General features: G+C 37.5%; 1 protein-coding gene across 2 annotated transcripts in view; it reads left to right on the top strand.

Annotated features, from left to right (window-relative positions):
* The first annotated feature begins 2,248 nt into the window (after nucleotides 1-2,248).
* Nucleotides 2,249-16,705, top strand: part of mrc1a (mannose receptor, C type 1a) — a 30,244-nt gene continuing 15,787 nt past the window's right edge. Inside the window, exons 1-14 of one of the 2 annotated variants that reach the window (XM_051901054.1) lie at nucleotides 2,249-2,425; nucleotides 6,224-6,625; nucleotides 6,856-7,029; nucleotides 8,408-8,563; nucleotides 8,729-8,842; nucleotides 8,963-9,103; nucleotides 11,061-11,243; nucleotides 11,361-11,518; nucleotides 11,649-11,762; nucleotides 12,950-13,065; nucleotides 14,176-14,324; nucleotides 14,439-14,635; nucleotides 16,155-16,270; nucleotides 16,389-16,470. In XM_051901054.1, the coding sequence (XP_051757014.1) occupies nucleotides 2,353-2,425; nucleotides 6,224-6,625; nucleotides 6,856-7,029; nucleotides 8,408-8,563; nucleotides 8,729-8,842; nucleotides 8,963-9,103; nucleotides 11,061-11,243; nucleotides 11,361-11,518; nucleotides 11,649-11,762; nucleotides 12,950-13,065; nucleotides 14,176-14,324; nucleotides 14,439-14,635; nucleotides 16,155-16,270; nucleotides 16,389-16,470 (2,175 nt within the window). In that variant the 5' untranslated portion in view covers nucleotides 2,249-2,352. Of the gene's footprint in view, nucleotides 2,426-6,223; nucleotides 6,626-6,855; nucleotides 7,030-8,407; nucleotides 8,564-8,728; nucleotides 8,843-8,962; nucleotides 9,104-11,060; nucleotides 11,244-11,360; nucleotides 11,519-11,648; nucleotides 11,763-12,949; nucleotides 13,066-14,175; nucleotides 14,325-14,438; nucleotides 14,636-16,154; nucleotides 16,271-16,385; nucleotides 16,471-16,705 lie in introns of both variants that reach the window. The other variant, XM_051901053.1, reaches the window with a different exon arrangement.

Below are 16,705 nucleotides of genomic sequence, written 5' to 3'. Positions count from 1 at the left end.
TTCTCATCTTGTGCCCAAATCTCTTTTGGTGTTCCTCAGGGCTCTATTTTAGGTCCTCTTCTTTTTCTTTATATATGCTTCCACTTGGTCATATTATTCAGAAACACAACTTATTGTATCATTTTTACACCAATGACACTCAGCTTTTTCTTCCTGTTAAAAATAACACCTGTTCTCTGTCTAATCTGTTTCCCTTTCTTCAAGACATTAAATGCTGGATGGACACAAATTTTTTACAGTTAAACAGTGATAAAACTGAAATAATTTCGGCCCATCAGCTCTTAATTCTGGCATTGCTAATCAGCTTGATCCCCTCTCTTCTATGCGCTACTGTGTTAAAAACCTTGGTGTTATTTTTGATCCCACTTTGTTGTTTGATAAGCAGATCAGTGAGGTGGTGAAAAGTAGTTCCTTCCAGTTAAGATCAATTGCTAGAATCAAGAGGATGCTTTCTAAGAAGGACCCTGAAACTGTAATTCACGTTTTTATCACATCAAGGTTAGATTACTGTAATTCACTTTATCTGGGTTTGCCTAAATCATCTATGGAATGTCTGCAATTGGTGCAAAATGCGGCAGCCAGATTATTAACTGGCGCTAGAAAACATGCACATATTTCTCCTGTACTTGCCTCTCTACACTGGCTACTGATCAAGTTCCGTGTTCATTTTAAGATCCTACTTTTTGTTTTTAAAGCTCAAAATGGATGTGATCCCCTGTATATTTGTCGTCTCCTTACCCCACATACTACCTCTAGACCCCTTCGGTCATCAAATCAATTTCTCACTCCCTCGTTCACATTTTGAAACTAAAAGGGCGTTCTCTGGAATAGTCTTCCCTATCACCTAAGATCTTCCCCTTCCCCTGACCTCGAGGTCAGTTGTTCAGGGAAGAAGGAGGCAGGAACTGGCGAACGTTCAACAAACTTTAATTATAAAATAAACAAGCACAAAACAAAAGTAAAAGTAGCAGCCCCTCAAAGATGATTGCTGCAAACAAAAAACATAATGTAAATCCAGGCATGGTCCTCTCTCGTCCTTCACTGTGGTCGCACCTCATTTTATGCTTCTGAAGCTCATCCATGAGATACGAGACCAGTGTAGCACACAGGAGACGCTCATTCCCTGTTGAAAAACCAGCATATGCTGGTTAGGTATGTTTTGAAGCATGGCAGCTGGTTTATGCTGGTCCTTAGTTGGTCATGAGCTGGTTTAAGCTGGTCCTGAGCTGGAGCTAGTTGCTTAGGACCAGCACTTAACCAGCTTAAACCAGCTCATGACCAGCTAAGGACCAACTAAGGTCCATCTTAAACACTTTTGAACATTGTTAGTGGCCATAGTTTAAGAAAAACCCTGAAAATGTGCCACTCTCACATGCCATATTAGTTGTATTTTTTCACCTTGTCTTTCGTTTCCTTCTTTCTAATGTTTTGTGCCATTTCAGGGACTGGTTTTTATTGGAATCATTTCTTTCTTATGCTCGGCAGGAAACAGGATTTCCTTATGACCAAATTTCAGACCTCTGAAGCTTGTACCTCTCATTTCCTTCTTGCTGAGCTTCATTTTCTGCAGAATTGCCATTGTGTCTCTATCCGACCAAATCAGCATTTTTTTTTTTTTTTGTTCACATTTGAGAGATGAATAACAAGCAAACATTTTCTTCATAATGATAATGTTTTTTCCACTCTCTCTTTAATAGGCAACCTTTGCACTTCAACATCAATTGCACCATTCTTTAAGATGACTAGAAGGGCAGGCATGGCTCACAAATCAGCCAAACACTTTGTGTAATGCTTGGCATCATTACTTGTGCAGGTCAGGTTTGTCCTTGCCAACCCATGAAATTCGGAGTAAACAAATCAGCAGCTAATGAGAGAACCAAATGAGTGTGCGACCACTTCCACAAGACACTTCTCTCTGTCCATGAAGTAACTAAACACTGCACTGAACTAAAACCTGTTCACCTCCTTACTCTAGCACTCTGAGAAACTTAGTGCTTTTTGCCACATACACAAATTAACATATATCAATCTCTAATTGAGTAGTTTCATCTGCTTTGTACAAGTTTAAACTATAGTTGTTCAATTAAGTCAAGTCAAGGTCTTTGACATTGTACAGGTACAGCCTTGATGCAGTTACAGCTGATAAAATGCAGGATAAAGTTGCGCATCCCCTTCATCCCCCCCCCCCCCCCCCACCCCCCCCCCACCCCCCCTCAGGGACCCGAATCTACACACCCCCAACCGCATGACAGGATACAAAAATTTAACTAGGAGAAAGGTGTATATAAGTCTCACACACTTCAAACACACACTGGGTTTTTCCATGCTAGGATTACTGGTTAAAGGACAAACATGAAGAAATGTACCATTCCACTGTTTGTGTTGCTCTCTTTATTTGTTGCTTTACAACCTTCAATTCAAACAGGTACGTCACTAATTTAATATGTTAATTAATGGAAATGTCACAGTGACTTGCACTAAGAAATAATATTTCCCTAGAGTGAAATTGTATTGTTATACTAATTATTTTGTTGCTCATTGACTTCACATGTTATTCACATGCAGTTATGCTAGTCGTTATTTTCTCTAATGTAGAATGACCTTACTCTCTATTGGTGGTAAAACAATATATGTTTCAGACATATTCAAGTATGTACTGTTAGCATACATTATATCTACTCAGAGGAAAACTGCATTGTTTAAAAGCTGCTGCTGAGTTTGCATTTGTTTAATCTCATTATGTATGTGAAATTATTGCAAAAATTCCCTAGGATATATAAAATTAGAAATAAATTTGACAGTTGACATGCATCTGTATATCATAAGTCAAATTAAATGGTCTTAGATGAATTTAGGAGAAATTTCAAGTTCATATGATTCTAGTTTGACTTTTTTTTGCATTACAAGAATGCTGATGTTTCATATTGGGTGTCGGCCATTTTGTGAGTATATACGGTCTGTCTGCAGTGCCGGAGGCTGCAGCTTCAGGACTGCCTCAAGCTGTTGAGGCCTGATGTAGACACAGTGCAAGTCCTTGAACCCTAATCATATGGTCCTCTGTATTCTTGATTTAAATTCAGTTTTCTTGGAAAGAAAGGTAAAGGCAACTGAATCATTTCCATGGGTCTAATCTTTGCACCTGTTTGATTCTTGTTTGAATAAGGTCTCCTCTGATGAAGTACAATTCGCTAGGTGGCGCTGTCACAAAAAACTAGGGTCCTAGAAATGTGGTCCTGAAACTGCAGCCTCTGATACTGCAGGATTATACATTTTGTAGTGGTGTCCGATTTCTGAGTTATCTTAATTTCTTAAATTCCTCTCCTTAATACCCACAGTGCACTTTGATTTTGAGTAAATATTTTTCAAAATCCAATGCAAAGAGAGAATAGAGAGTGTGCAAGAGAGTGGGAGAGAGCTATGAATGAGGCCCTTTTAAGAGTAGTAATAAACTTATTACTATCTGTGGACTTCATTAATATTGCTGGATTTAAGTGCAGCCTTCAAAGCCTTGGATCCTAAATAGATTAAGTCTTGAGGTTGGCACCTGTGAATCTGCACTAGACTGGTTTTTGTCTTATTTCACTAATGGGTGTTTTTCAGTGGAAATTGGAGAATTTTCATCAACCTCGGTTCCTATCACCTATGGTGTGCCTCAGGGCTCTATTCTGGGTCCGATCTTATTCTCCCTATACATGCTCCCTCTTCGTTCAAAAAGAACATAATCAGTACCTGAGATTATCATTGTCATAATTTGTCATTGTGGCTGGAATTGAAATGTCACAGAAACCCATTTTGCATGACCTTTATAGCCATACTGAAAGCGACAATGGATAATTCACCTCAGATCTAGAAAATAAATGAAAAGAAACAAGAACCTTTAAACTGTGAACAAACAAGTATAATCTATCATAAAGATTGTTTCAGTCACTCAGTATGTATTTTTAAAAATGTTAAAATTGTGTAATATTTATGAACTTGATTATGTACTTATCCATTTGGTTGTGAATGCTTACGACACTGTGACTGCACTGCGTGTAAGATCTAACGTTAACTTACACAGTGACTTTCATAATAGTTGTTAAGGAAACCGAAACCTGATGATACACCTTAAAATAACTTTAAATATCCAGTCATATATACATTAAATCGCATAATATTTGTCTTAAATCATTATTAAAGGAAAACTATGTGAGTGGTGTTCTGTGGCACGGCAGGATTTTGATCAGCTCTGTGCTTCTCGTACAGTGTACGAACCTCATTAATCCTAATTTTCTCTATCTTGCGACTAACTTTAATATTTTCTTAATATTCAAGGTGCCTCTTTCAATGCCTCTTTCAACAAAAGGAGAAATTAAATTTCAATCAGCATCAATAGCAAATTAAATTTTGGGGTGGCACCCAGGGTGACCAATCAGATGTCGGACAAACCCGTCTTGCTCTGCCACTGTTCACTGTGTGTCCTAATGAAGTCACAGAGCAGATGTAAATGTGGTCACAGCCTGCCTCTGGATGGATTGTGAACTATAAGTGGTACCCAGGAAAAGTTCCCCTGACGTTAGTGCAAGGTTCCCCTTTAGGAACCAGCTGTTCTACAAACATTATTTTTAGGTTTTAAATGTTTCGTTTTAGTGTTTATATAGCTGGGTATAAGCTACAGTAGGCTAAGTTTGAAGAGAAAGAGAGTCAACCATAAGAGGGATGTTGTGACGTGACTATTGCGTTGTGAAGTTCATGCAAGAAGTAATGCGGAAGCACAGAGGGCATATTATCAATCAAAAAGCTGCATTGCTGTCACTGTCTCTCAAAAATCAGAGCTTGCCAAGAGTATTGTCAACATACACATTGTATATGTATTTACATGTTTTAAACCTGCCCTCTCAACCTAAGAGTTGGTGGGAAACCGTTTGAGTCAGCAGGTATATATAGTGAATCTGTTCACTATATGGCTACGTTCCTCGACAGTTTTCAGCATCCCTCCACCACCCCAACTCCTGGCTGGTTCTCACCACATCCAGGAATATGGGGGGGAGTACTTTGGGTTTGGGCCAAATACCGGGCCCGGAGCCCTCTCCTCGGACAGCACACCAAATATGCTTACCATTTACTCTATCTGACTTATTTGTCAGTGTGAACTCGCGAATTTAAGAGGTTTAAAGAATGCTTTGTGCAACAGAAATGACGAGGATTGGCCAAGTTTCGGGTCATGGCCACAACATCACTCCGGTTACTCCTTCCTGATGTAGTGCACTCAACTTCCATTCACTTATATAGGGATTAGTGAACGAGTGAGGAGTTATTTTGGACAAAGCATGACAGTTTAGCCATGTTTCCAATACAGGAATATTCCCCAGGAACTAGGGATTTTGGGGTGGTGTTTCAACAACAGGAACCAGGGTCTAAATGAAGTTCCGGGTAAAATTTTCCCCCTCAGAAAGTCCCTGCTCTTGAGGTAGTACTTTTTCAAAGTTCAGGAACTTTCGGAGGTGGGACTTGGGCATCGCAGCATTTTGATTGGTTGACTGCATGCAGCATTTTATTTTAACCACCATTTTTAAAAGTATGTTGTGGTGCGTGCAGTAAGAGTTGTTTGCTATTCGAATCAACAATGGAGTTTGAAAAATACGACCGATGGACCGACGACGAGGTTCAGGCTTTATTAGGCTTATATGCGGAGGACTAAATCCAGCGGGAACTGAAAAGTCGCATGCAGTCCTACGTAAACGGACTTAATCTTCACGGTACTTTAGACTGCTATGGAAACACAGATAGCAACAGGTCTAGGGGAAAAAGTTCCTGGGACAAATTGTTCCGGGAAATGTCAGTGGAAAAGCGGCTTGAAAAGTGAAACAGTGAAAAATCTTGGTGCTGTTGGGCTTTATATCAGTCCTCTTGGAACTCCTAAACTAAATTTACTTTTCAGTTCAGTTTAAATGTTTAGATCAACTTGGTCCTGAAGGGCCACTGTCCTGCAGAGTTTAGCTCCAACTCGCCTCAACACACCTGCCTGGAAGTTTCTAGTATGCCAAGTAAGAGCTTGATTAGCTGGTTCGGGTGTGTTTGATTGGGGTTGGAGCTGAAATCTCCAGGACTATGGCCCTCCAGGAGCAGGATTGGACACTCGTGGTTTAGATAAATGGCTTAATGGATGAAGTAGTAGCAAATAAGTTTGATTTGATAAGTTTGATAAGTTTGATAAGCCTGATATAATTTTCCATACATTCAGACACCAGCTCCTTCCTTATCTACAACGAGGACCACAACAGATGTGTGAATGCCGTGAGTTCTACCGCAGTACAGACTGCACCATGTGACGTATCTTCTGATGCTCAGCGTTTCCGATGGATTTCCTCTTCGCGAATTATCAGCCTCTCTTTCAAACTCTGCTTGGGGTCCCAGAACATCAAAGACTGGGTCAAAATTCTCCTTCTGCCCTGCAATGAACTCAGCCCCCTACAAACTTGGGAATGTAAGAATGAGACCTTGTTTGGCTTAAAGGGACAGCCACTGCACCTGAACTATGGAAATCGAAATGAGCAAAGTATGATGTTGTATAAGGGAACAGGTACTTGGAGTCACTGGCAGATTTATGGGACCAAGGAAGATTTGTGTTCTCGTGGATATCAAGGTATGACAAAAAGTCCACCTAACAGCCATTAAGACCTTATAGAAAAAGAAATACATTAGATCTGTTAAATTCACATCTAATATTTCTACTATGAATGTCTCTTCATGAATTTGTTGAGCTGTAGGTGAAAAACTTCTTTCTAGTAATTTTAGTTGTTTTGATCCAATCGGTAAACCATTTTCTCACTTGTTTCTCACTTTTCTCACATGTCATTTCTTTATGTTCTGCAGAGATATATTCACTAGGTGGTAATTCATTTGGGAAACCGTGCCATTTCCCATTTAAATTTGGGGAGAAGTGGTATGCCGAGTGCATTGTGGAGGGCAGAGCCGACGGTCTGTTGTGGTGCTCCACCGAGGCGGACTACGACGTGGAGAAAAAGTGGGGCTTTTGCCCAACCAAATGTAAGGCAACAGCACAGAAACATCACTAGTTATTTTTTCAGCGACCACCATTGGCACTGTGTATAGTACTTTGTGTAGGATTGCGTGGCTTTCAAGTTCATTGCAAGTTGTCTGAACACAATGTGGTGAATATTTTGTGGTCTAATATTTGTAAATCAAAATGGTAACACTTTTTATGAATTCTGTGTTTATAATACATCATAAGGGCATTTAAAGACATTATCCCCCAGTTTCACAGACAAGGCTTAGGCTAGTCCTAGACTAAAATGCATGTTTAAGCTGTTTTAACTGAAAGCAACTTGTACTGACATATCTTAAAATATGTCAGTGCCATTGTTTTGTCTCAAGATGCAATGTTTTTTTCTAGTGTACGTTTATAAAAGTTACTTGAATATCCTAATTGAACTAAAGCCTAACTCTGGCTTAGGCTAAGCCCTGTCTGTGAAACCGGGCCTATAAGAAATTACATAATGCATGCATGAAATCTTCTAAAATCCTTATAAAAATGTTGTACCATCATCCAATGAATAATCATACCTAGGACTGGGTGATACAATGAATATTTGCATTAAAGCAATATTTTTGATGACAATATAAAATGAGGGAATATCATTAATATTGTGATTATATTAAAGTCTAAATTAGTTGATTTTGCAGTAAACAATTTGTATGTACTTTGTAACAATAGCTGTTCTATCCAGATCATGTATTTTTCGTGGCGTGCAAAATCACCCTTTTAAACTTTTTGAGAGCAAATGCAAAAATATTAAGATACAGTATATATCTAATATTTTCAAAATTTTAGAAAAGTATTGAGACATAAATGTCATCCAGCCCTAAATTACATGTATTTGAGAATAAAATAGCTATTCCTGCAGCAACAATAATAACTATGATCTCCCACTATGGACTTGAACAAGAGAGAGAGAGGAAGGAAGAGAAAATGAGAGAAATGCTGCTGTTGCCGATCTAGATGGTGACATTCCTTCATTTTCCTGTTTTTCTTTGTCCTGTCCAAGAGTAAGAAAATGCAAGCAGGACAACTGGAAACTGATCTGCTGACAAACACATCCTATGACACACACACACACACACACACACACACACACTGGCATAGGGTGTAATCTCTCCATAGGCACAATGATTTTTATACTGTAACTGTATATTCTGTCCCCCTACACTAACTCTACCCATCACAGGAATCTTTCTGCATTTTTACATTTTCAAAAAACATCAATTAGTATGATTTATAAGCTGCTTTCCTCATGGGGACCAAAAAATGTCCAAGGACAAGGATTCAGATATTGCCACTGAGTTTTAGTTTTGTCTTTTTAAACTCTTTTCTTCTACCACTTCACTCCCTCACTGTGTGCAATAGCCGGCTCCGGGTGGGACACTGATCCAGTGACTGGTGTGTTATATCAGAGGAACACGCAGTCGGTACTGACTTGGTATCAGGCGCGAACAAGCTGCCAGCAACAAGGCGCTGATCTTCTCAGCATATCAGAGCTGCATGAGCAGAGTTATATATCAGGTAGACAGAAGTACTTGCCTTCAAACGCATGTTGTGCACAGAGGAAAACATAATTGCATGCTCTAATGTTTTCACAGACAGATCTCACAACCATCCTAAATTATTATGAAATAATATTGTATAAATAAAAAAGCATTTCAGTATATCGGATACTTCATCCTTTAGGTTTGACGAATATCTTTGGCTCCACACTATGGATCGGACTGAACAGTCTTGAGTTTGATAGTGGCTGGCAGTGGAGTAATGGACACGCATTCAGATATCTAAACTGGGCTCCTGGTAAATAAAATCCATGTACATATAAAATGTGCACCCCTGCGCACAGAACTTTATATATGCACCCATTTAAGTCCAATTTTAGTTGTGGAATTGATCAAATGCGTGTTTTATACATTTTAGGGCACCCCTCTCTGGAACCCGGCCTGAACTGTGCAGCATTAAATGCTGGTAAAGCATCAAAGTGGGAAAGTATGGCCTGCAGTAAGAAACTGGGCTACATCTGTCGCAAAGGCAATGCTACAGAAAACTCGCCTCCACCAGGTACGGTCCATTTTCCCAAATTATGGTGATACAGTAGCAGAAACACAAACACACACAAACCAATAAAATATGATAAAATACAATAAAATCTAGAAAGTGAAAGTGACCAAAGTTTGAAAGCTTCTAAACATGTTTTATCATGTTGTTAGCATGTCTTACATTTCTTTTTTGCATTTTGCTAGCATGTTTGTAGCATGTTTTAGTACATTTTTAGCATGTTGCTAGTGTAATGGAGGCCAGCTAGTAGTTGCAGGTAAACCTCACTCCCATCTGGGTCATGGCACCAATTTAACCCCTCACCTAGGTCCTACTCGCCCCGCTCTGCGCGGGCCTCAAACCTGGGTCTCCGGCGTGGGAGTCAGACGCTCTAATAAGGTGGCTAAAGGCTGCAACCTCTAGCATCAGTCGCTAGAGCATCTCTTGAGATCAGAGGAATGAGGTTTACAGCCACTACTAGCCGGCCTCCGTTACACTAGCATGAATTAGCATCTTATCAGTTACCAAGTTTTAACACTTTGATAACTTTTTAATACATTGCTAGCATGTTTTAACATGTGGCAAGTATGTTTTAGCATGTTAATAACGTGGTAAAACATGTCAGCAACATTAATTCATGCTAGCAATGTGCTAAAGCCTGCTAGCAACATGTTAAATCATGCTAGCAATGTGCTAATTCATGCTAGCAATGTGTTAAAACGATAACAGCATACTACATAATACTAATAGCTCTGATTCATGTTAAAAACATGCTAGCAACATGCTACCAGCATGTTAAATCATGCTAACAAATTTGCAAATTTATGCTAGCAGCATGTTAAAACATGCTAGCAACATGCTAATTCATGCTAGCAACGTGTTTAAACATGCTAGCAACATGTTCATTCATGTCAGCAACATGCTAAAACATGTAGTACATTTTATAACGTTGCTAACATGAATTAGCATGTTGAAAGCATTTTAGCATCTTGCTAGCATGAATTTGCATGTTATTAGCATGTCTTATCAATTACCATGTTTTAGAACTTTGATTTTAAACACATTGACATTTTAACACAGTCATAGCATGTTTTAACATGTGGCTAACATGTTTAGCATGTTAGCAATGTGGTAAAAACATGTTAGCAACATGTTAATTCATGCTAACAGTGTGATAAAACTTGCTAGCAACTTGTTAATTCATGCAAGCAATGTGTTTAAAAGATAACAGAATGCTAAATAATGCTAGCAGTTTTGATTCACATTAACAACATGTTAAAACATGCTAGCAACATGTTAAATCATATTAACAATATGTTAAAACATGCTAGAAAAATGCTAAAACATGTTACCAGCATGTCAAATCATGCTAGCAATTTGCTATTTCATTATAGCAACATGTTAAAACATGCTAACAATGTGTCAAAACGTGCTAACATGCTCATTCATGTCAGCAACATGCTAAAACATGCTAGCACATTTTATCACATTGATAACATGAATTAGCATGTTGTTTTTGTTATTAGCATGTATTAAGCTAGCTTTTAGGCTTTGTTAGTGATAGATACTTGGTGGATGAAGCTTAAATACTCCATTAGAGTTGTTGTATAAAAGCTTTGACCCCCTTAGTGAAAGTCTATGTTTTTTTTTTGTAGTAATAGTAACAAAAACCAAGTTTGATCAGTCAGAAAAGATATAGCAACCCGAGTCAGAACAGTAGGTCTGAGCCGAGTTTGGTGGTTGTAGCTTGAAAGCTCTAGGAGGAGATACGGACTAAATTTAGTCTCAGAAGAAGAAGCTTAAATAGTAGATTTACAAACATAGCGAATCTACAAGTTTAGCATACAATAATGCCGTATATACTGCTATTCATATAACTAAACCATGCCTAAAATCCCAGTATGTTAAATATAAAAATTAAGAACAAACTTCATGTGCTGCTGTTTTTGGTTAAAAAAGATAGGTTTCTTTTCTCCTGCAGGTAAAGATCAGCCTAACTTCTGTCCTGCTGCGTGGGTGCCATACGCCGGACACTGCTATTATCTGCAGCGCATCAAGAAGACGTGGAGTGATGCGTTAGCAGCGTGTCACAGGGATGGCGCAGACTTAGCCAGTGTTCACAACATAGAGGAGCACAGCTTCATTATATCACAGACTGGGTACTGTAAGTATGAGCGATCTCAGTGTGTGCATTCTACCCAACAAACACATGAACATCATGTTTTGGATTCTGAATGGACCCGGCCTATTTCACTTAGCAATGTGAGTGTTTGCTCTGTAGTGCCTACTGATGAACTGTGGATTGGACTTAATGATCAGAGGACTCAGAACCTGTTCGAGTGGTCAGACAGAACACACGTCACCTTCACCAAGTGGATAGCTGGAGAACCTTCACACGTCACTAATCGCATGGAGGATTGTGTTCTTATCAAAGGAAAGGTAGGTAGTTTGTTTTTTATTAATATTGTTTCGTTCACTATCCTTTTGTAACAGATCAGACAGAGTGTGAGGATTAATGTGAAACATGAGACAGAACTAGAACATTAGGTTAATTTTGTCTGTGCAACAGGAGGGCAGATGGGCAGATCACGCGTGTGAGACGGAGCGCGGCTACATCTGCAAAAAGAAATCCTCCAGCAAACCTGATGGAGCAGCGGAGAGCGCCAGTCTCGGATGCCAAGCTGTGAGTCGAGATCTCTACGGTTTACGCTTTCATAAACAAAAGAGAAAACAAAAGATCAAAAAGATGTATTTAAATAATAAGTTAATCCATCTGTCCATCCATCTATCATTATTTGGACATGTGCTTCAACCTGGCTATCTTACAACCCTAGTGATAAAAAAATACTAAATGTATTTGTTTTTTTTTTTTTTTTGTTTTTTTGTATACTACATTTACACATTTATGTGCTAAATAAAAATATGCTGCAGTTGTACTTTTGGTATACTAAACTAGTATACTTAAATTGGAACAACTAATTTTGTATTTAATGCACTTTAATTGTGCAGAAGAGGTCCAACTAAAGATATACTTGACTGTGCTAAAGTGGAGCTATTGCAAGTATACTTTAGGTACATTTTAAATATCTTGCATTTAAAGACTGATATTATACAAAGATCATACAATCCTTATTAATATTGATATTAAAACACTTTTAAGGTGTAATATTAAGAAATGTGCATTGAAGTACTCCAAATAAAGTTTAATTATAATTTTATATCAGTAAGTCTTAAGTGATATGTCAATAAATATGTTAATGGATTTGAAGTATACTTAGTATGAAATGAATTTTAAATACATTTTGGTATAGGTTTTTTTTTTTTTTTTTTACTAGGGAATATATGGTCTTGCTTTAGTCTTGCTTTTGTGGTAAGACACACACAAAGAAAACCATGGACATGATTTGAAAAGGTTAAATGGTCCTGAAAAAAATAGTCAGACTTGTACTGTTTGCGGTCAAAAATGAGCACATTGAAATGAATGGGAAACAAATTTCTTCTATTGGAAAAACTTACTGTTAACTTGCTGTTTTAGAGTAAAACATGTTTTTGAAAATATGTATTTATATAATTTAATACTGTAAAATCCTCTAAAAATACAAAATATTAAATAAAAAACATTATCGAATTAAAATATAGTACATTCATTTCAATGAATTAAAAACACGCGAACAGCACCACAGGGTTCATCAAAAGTTGTATTTGTTAACATTAGTTAATGCACATGTGAACTAACAATGAACTACTTTTTTTGTTTACAAACATTAATAACAGTTATAGAAAAATAGATTGTTTGTGTACATTTACTGTTTGTTTTTTACAATTGTGATGAATTTAATTGTGACGGTCGTGTGTGTTTGGTGCCCACAGGGATGGGTTCGGTATGGATCTCACTGTTATAATATTGCCATGGAGAGCAAGACGTTTAATGAGGCCAAACTGCAGTGTGAGCAGACGGGAGCTCAACTGGTGGATGTTGCCAACAGGTAATGCAGACGAGATGTGATTATAAAGGGTACAACGGAACTAAAGACACAGCTTATGCTTTAATAGTGTATGACTGAAAGAAAAAAAAAATGTTTTTTTTTAAACATTGATAGAGCAACACATTTTGTGGGAAAATAAATCATAAAAGTGGTATATACACCATATTGTTATTCCCAACCTGCAAAGGACATCATTTACTGACAGCCAAAACCTCGACCTAAAAGTCCCTTTAACTCGGCGGCCATATTAACAACGCCTCCGTCATCCAAGACCAAGTCTATTTATATGAGCAAATCCTGAAATCTTAAAAACTACTTGCCATGCTCACATTTAATTTAAACAACACTTTTTTATATGAGAAATATAATCTGACATTAACTGTCCCATAAATGGTATTTCTTGTGCTTAAATAGTGTAAAAAAAAGCATATATTTTAGCCTGGAACCAGTGGGGCCAATGCGCATGTGCAGTCCTAAACGTGTCTCCCATGACTATGACTTTAACAATTCATAGTTTTCAGTCACATGACTGGCACGGAGACCTGGGTTGTGTCTGAAATCGCACCCTATACCCTTAAATGGGGCACTACTTGTCCATTTGTAGTGGTGCAAGAAACCATAGTGGACATTATCGAGTGCACGCATTCAATCCCATAATGCACCGCAATATCAATGTACAACTGATGTGCACAGCTAGAGAATACCCATAATGCACTGTGAGGGTCATGCCAAATAAATGGAAAAAAGTGCTGCCATCTAGTGGTTCAGAGGAGAATAAATCAATTTGCCTTTAGGCAATATATATGTATATATATATATATATATATGTTCTTTGGTTATTGCCTGCATTTTTTTGTTACTTGTTGAATTTTTTTGTTTCGATTCACTTTACTGCATCTTAAGATTATCTCTGGACTGCTTTACTTGTAAATATAATTTCACAAATAATCTTAATGGTCCTTAAAATCCAGCTTCAGTTTCTTTATGAAAAATGATTAAAGTTTTCCTCTTTAGTGAAATATGACCAAGACAACTCATCTAATGTTTCATTATAATATTTAACTACGCATTCATTATATCACTATATTTTAATGTTTTGTCTTCACTTAGGTATGAGAACGCTTTCCTCATTAGCCTGGTCGGTCTTAGGCCTGAGAAATATTTCTGGATTGGCCTGTGTAACACCGAACGACTGGACCGCTTCCAGTGGAGTAACGGCGATAAAGTCAAATTCACACACTTTAATGCAGGCATGCCAGGTATGTTGATCAGTAATCACAGTTCTTATGAAATGTGTGACATGCAGCAGTCATGTCTGAATCCACCTGAATTGAAAAGTCAATTTTTTCTTCTCCTGTCTGTTCACCTCCTAGAAAGGCACCAGGGTTGTGTGGCCATGTTAACAGGAACTTCAGCAGGATTATGGGATGTTCTGGACCGTAACAGTAAACAGAAGTACATCTGTAAAAAAATGGCAGAGGGTATTACTACAACGCGAGTGCCGCCCACAACGCAGCCGCTCAGCTGTGCAGGTGGCTGGATTAAAAAAGATCCAGGCAGTTGCGTTCAGGTAAATGTGAACAAATACACTCCTTCCTGAAACAGTGACATGTAACAGCTCAGACCAGAAACCGCGTTAACCATTGTTACTAAAGCCGCACTTACCTGGTTATGGAAAAGCAGATAAAATGCTTTAAAAACTTTAACTGGGACCTCTAGTGGGTATTTAAACCATCATCATAATGGCGAAAATGCACAATTAACTTTAATCTGAAATTGTGGTACTGCAAATGGATAATTAAAACTATAGCCTGAGTTCACAGTCTCTCTTATGCCGTTATGTTAAAATGTAACCAGCATGGTTGTTGTTCAAGACTTAATTTAGAGACCATGATGCCGCTTGCTAATTTGGTGTGTGCTTAACCCAGCAAACACAACTTTTCTCAATGTTGTGTTTTGGTCGAAATTAGGAACCACATCTAAAATAAAAAATAATAATAATAATGTAGTCTGCAGCTTATAAACCTTGTGAAAGTCACATACTTTTCTCTTAGTAGTAAAAACATAAATATGACATGTGTTTTCCTATGAAAACATATCAAGACCAAACTGAAACTTTTGTGAGACGTTTTATTTAACCCTTTGGTGCTGCTCGCGTGGCGGTCAAAAATGTCTGAATTTTTTTATTTCAATGAAATGAATGTACTATATTTTATTTTGATAAGGTTTTTTATTTAACATTTTGCATTTTTAGGGGAGTTTGTGGTACAAAATTATATTTATGGAATAGTTATGATAAATTAATTACCATTATTATCACTTTTTGTGCATAGAGCTGGAAATAAAATTTCCAACTGAAACTGTCATAAATCTTGAATGTTTTGGCGCAGCAGACCGTTTGGTCTCTTTTTAAGAGATTGTTGCAGATTATTGCTGAAAAATGTTAAATGTTAAAAGTTATAAAAGTTTTAGTTTATTATTTTGAAAAATGCATAAAAGTACTATTTTTAAATTTATATAAAATATATATTTTCCAAAAACATGTCTTACTCTAAAACTGTGAGAAAAAGAAGCCATACATCTAAAGTTGTGCTCCAAATTTGAGGTTGATATCTCAAAAAATGAGCTTTCAGTAAGATTTTTTTTGGGTGCAGTACCGAAAGCTTCCACTAGATGAAATTCGCTTCACATTAATTTCCAAAGCACAAATTTTTGACCTTGAGGAGCACAAGCGTAAATATGTTTTTCAGTCATATTTAACCTTTTCGAATCATGTCCACAATTTTTTTTGACTGAAGCTGGCCTTAGGGTCTGTGCAGAGGATGTGTCTGTTTTTTCATTCTGGTTCCAGTGTTCTGAGGTCTCATTTCTTAAAGCTTATTGTTTAGAACAAAATAAACTCATAAATTAAACTGTGCTCAGTTTTGTTACATCACCAAGTCTTTTTATGACTATAATAACTTTAATTTCTATAATGCGCTTAGTTGCTGCAAATTTCTGTCCATGAAGTGCCATAGGAGTGCCACAGAAACACATGACAGAATTTCATCTCTTTTCTCACAATCACACTTTTAATTTCTACTTCTTAGATATACCAGAAGCAAAAGGATGAGAAAAAGACTTGGCTTGAGGCTCGTGATTTCTGTCGAGCCATTGGTGGTGACTTGGCGAGCTTCCACTCTCAACGAGAAATCAACTCGTTACCGTGAGTGCTTTGTACTGTTATAACTCTCTATAATTATTTATATCTATAATTGATGATTTTGTAGGGTACACCAAGGCACTGCATTATGTGGATAAACATGTCTTTATTTGTTCAGCAGGTATATAAGCGGAGACCCAGCATGGATAGGCTTCAATATGCTGAATAGTAATTCTGGTTTTGTGTGGACTGATGAAACCCCTGTAAGTGTTTTCCCATTACTGCTCCCTCTATTAGCCACTTTTGGTGGTTCCCATTAAATGGAAATCTGTTTCTGACAGAGTTGAATAAAAATGTGATTCTATAAGTCATAATAATGAGAAACATTCTCATAATTATGACTTGGTATCTCATTATATTGAGAATATGCAAAACAGTTGTTTTCATTAAAGTCGATGTAATCTACAAAGTCTAATCTAAAATATCCTGCTTCAGCGA

This window comes from Ctenopharyngodon idella, chromosome 7 (genome assembly GCF_019924925.1).
Source record: "Ctenopharyngodon idella isolate HZGC_01 chromosome 7, HZGC01, whole genome shotgun sequence".
Lineage (NCBI taxonomy): Eukaryota > Metazoa > Chordata > Actinopteri > Cypriniformes > Xenocyprididae > Ctenopharyngodon > Ctenopharyngodon idella.
This window is presented reverse-complemented; position numbering and strand designations above follow the sequence as displayed.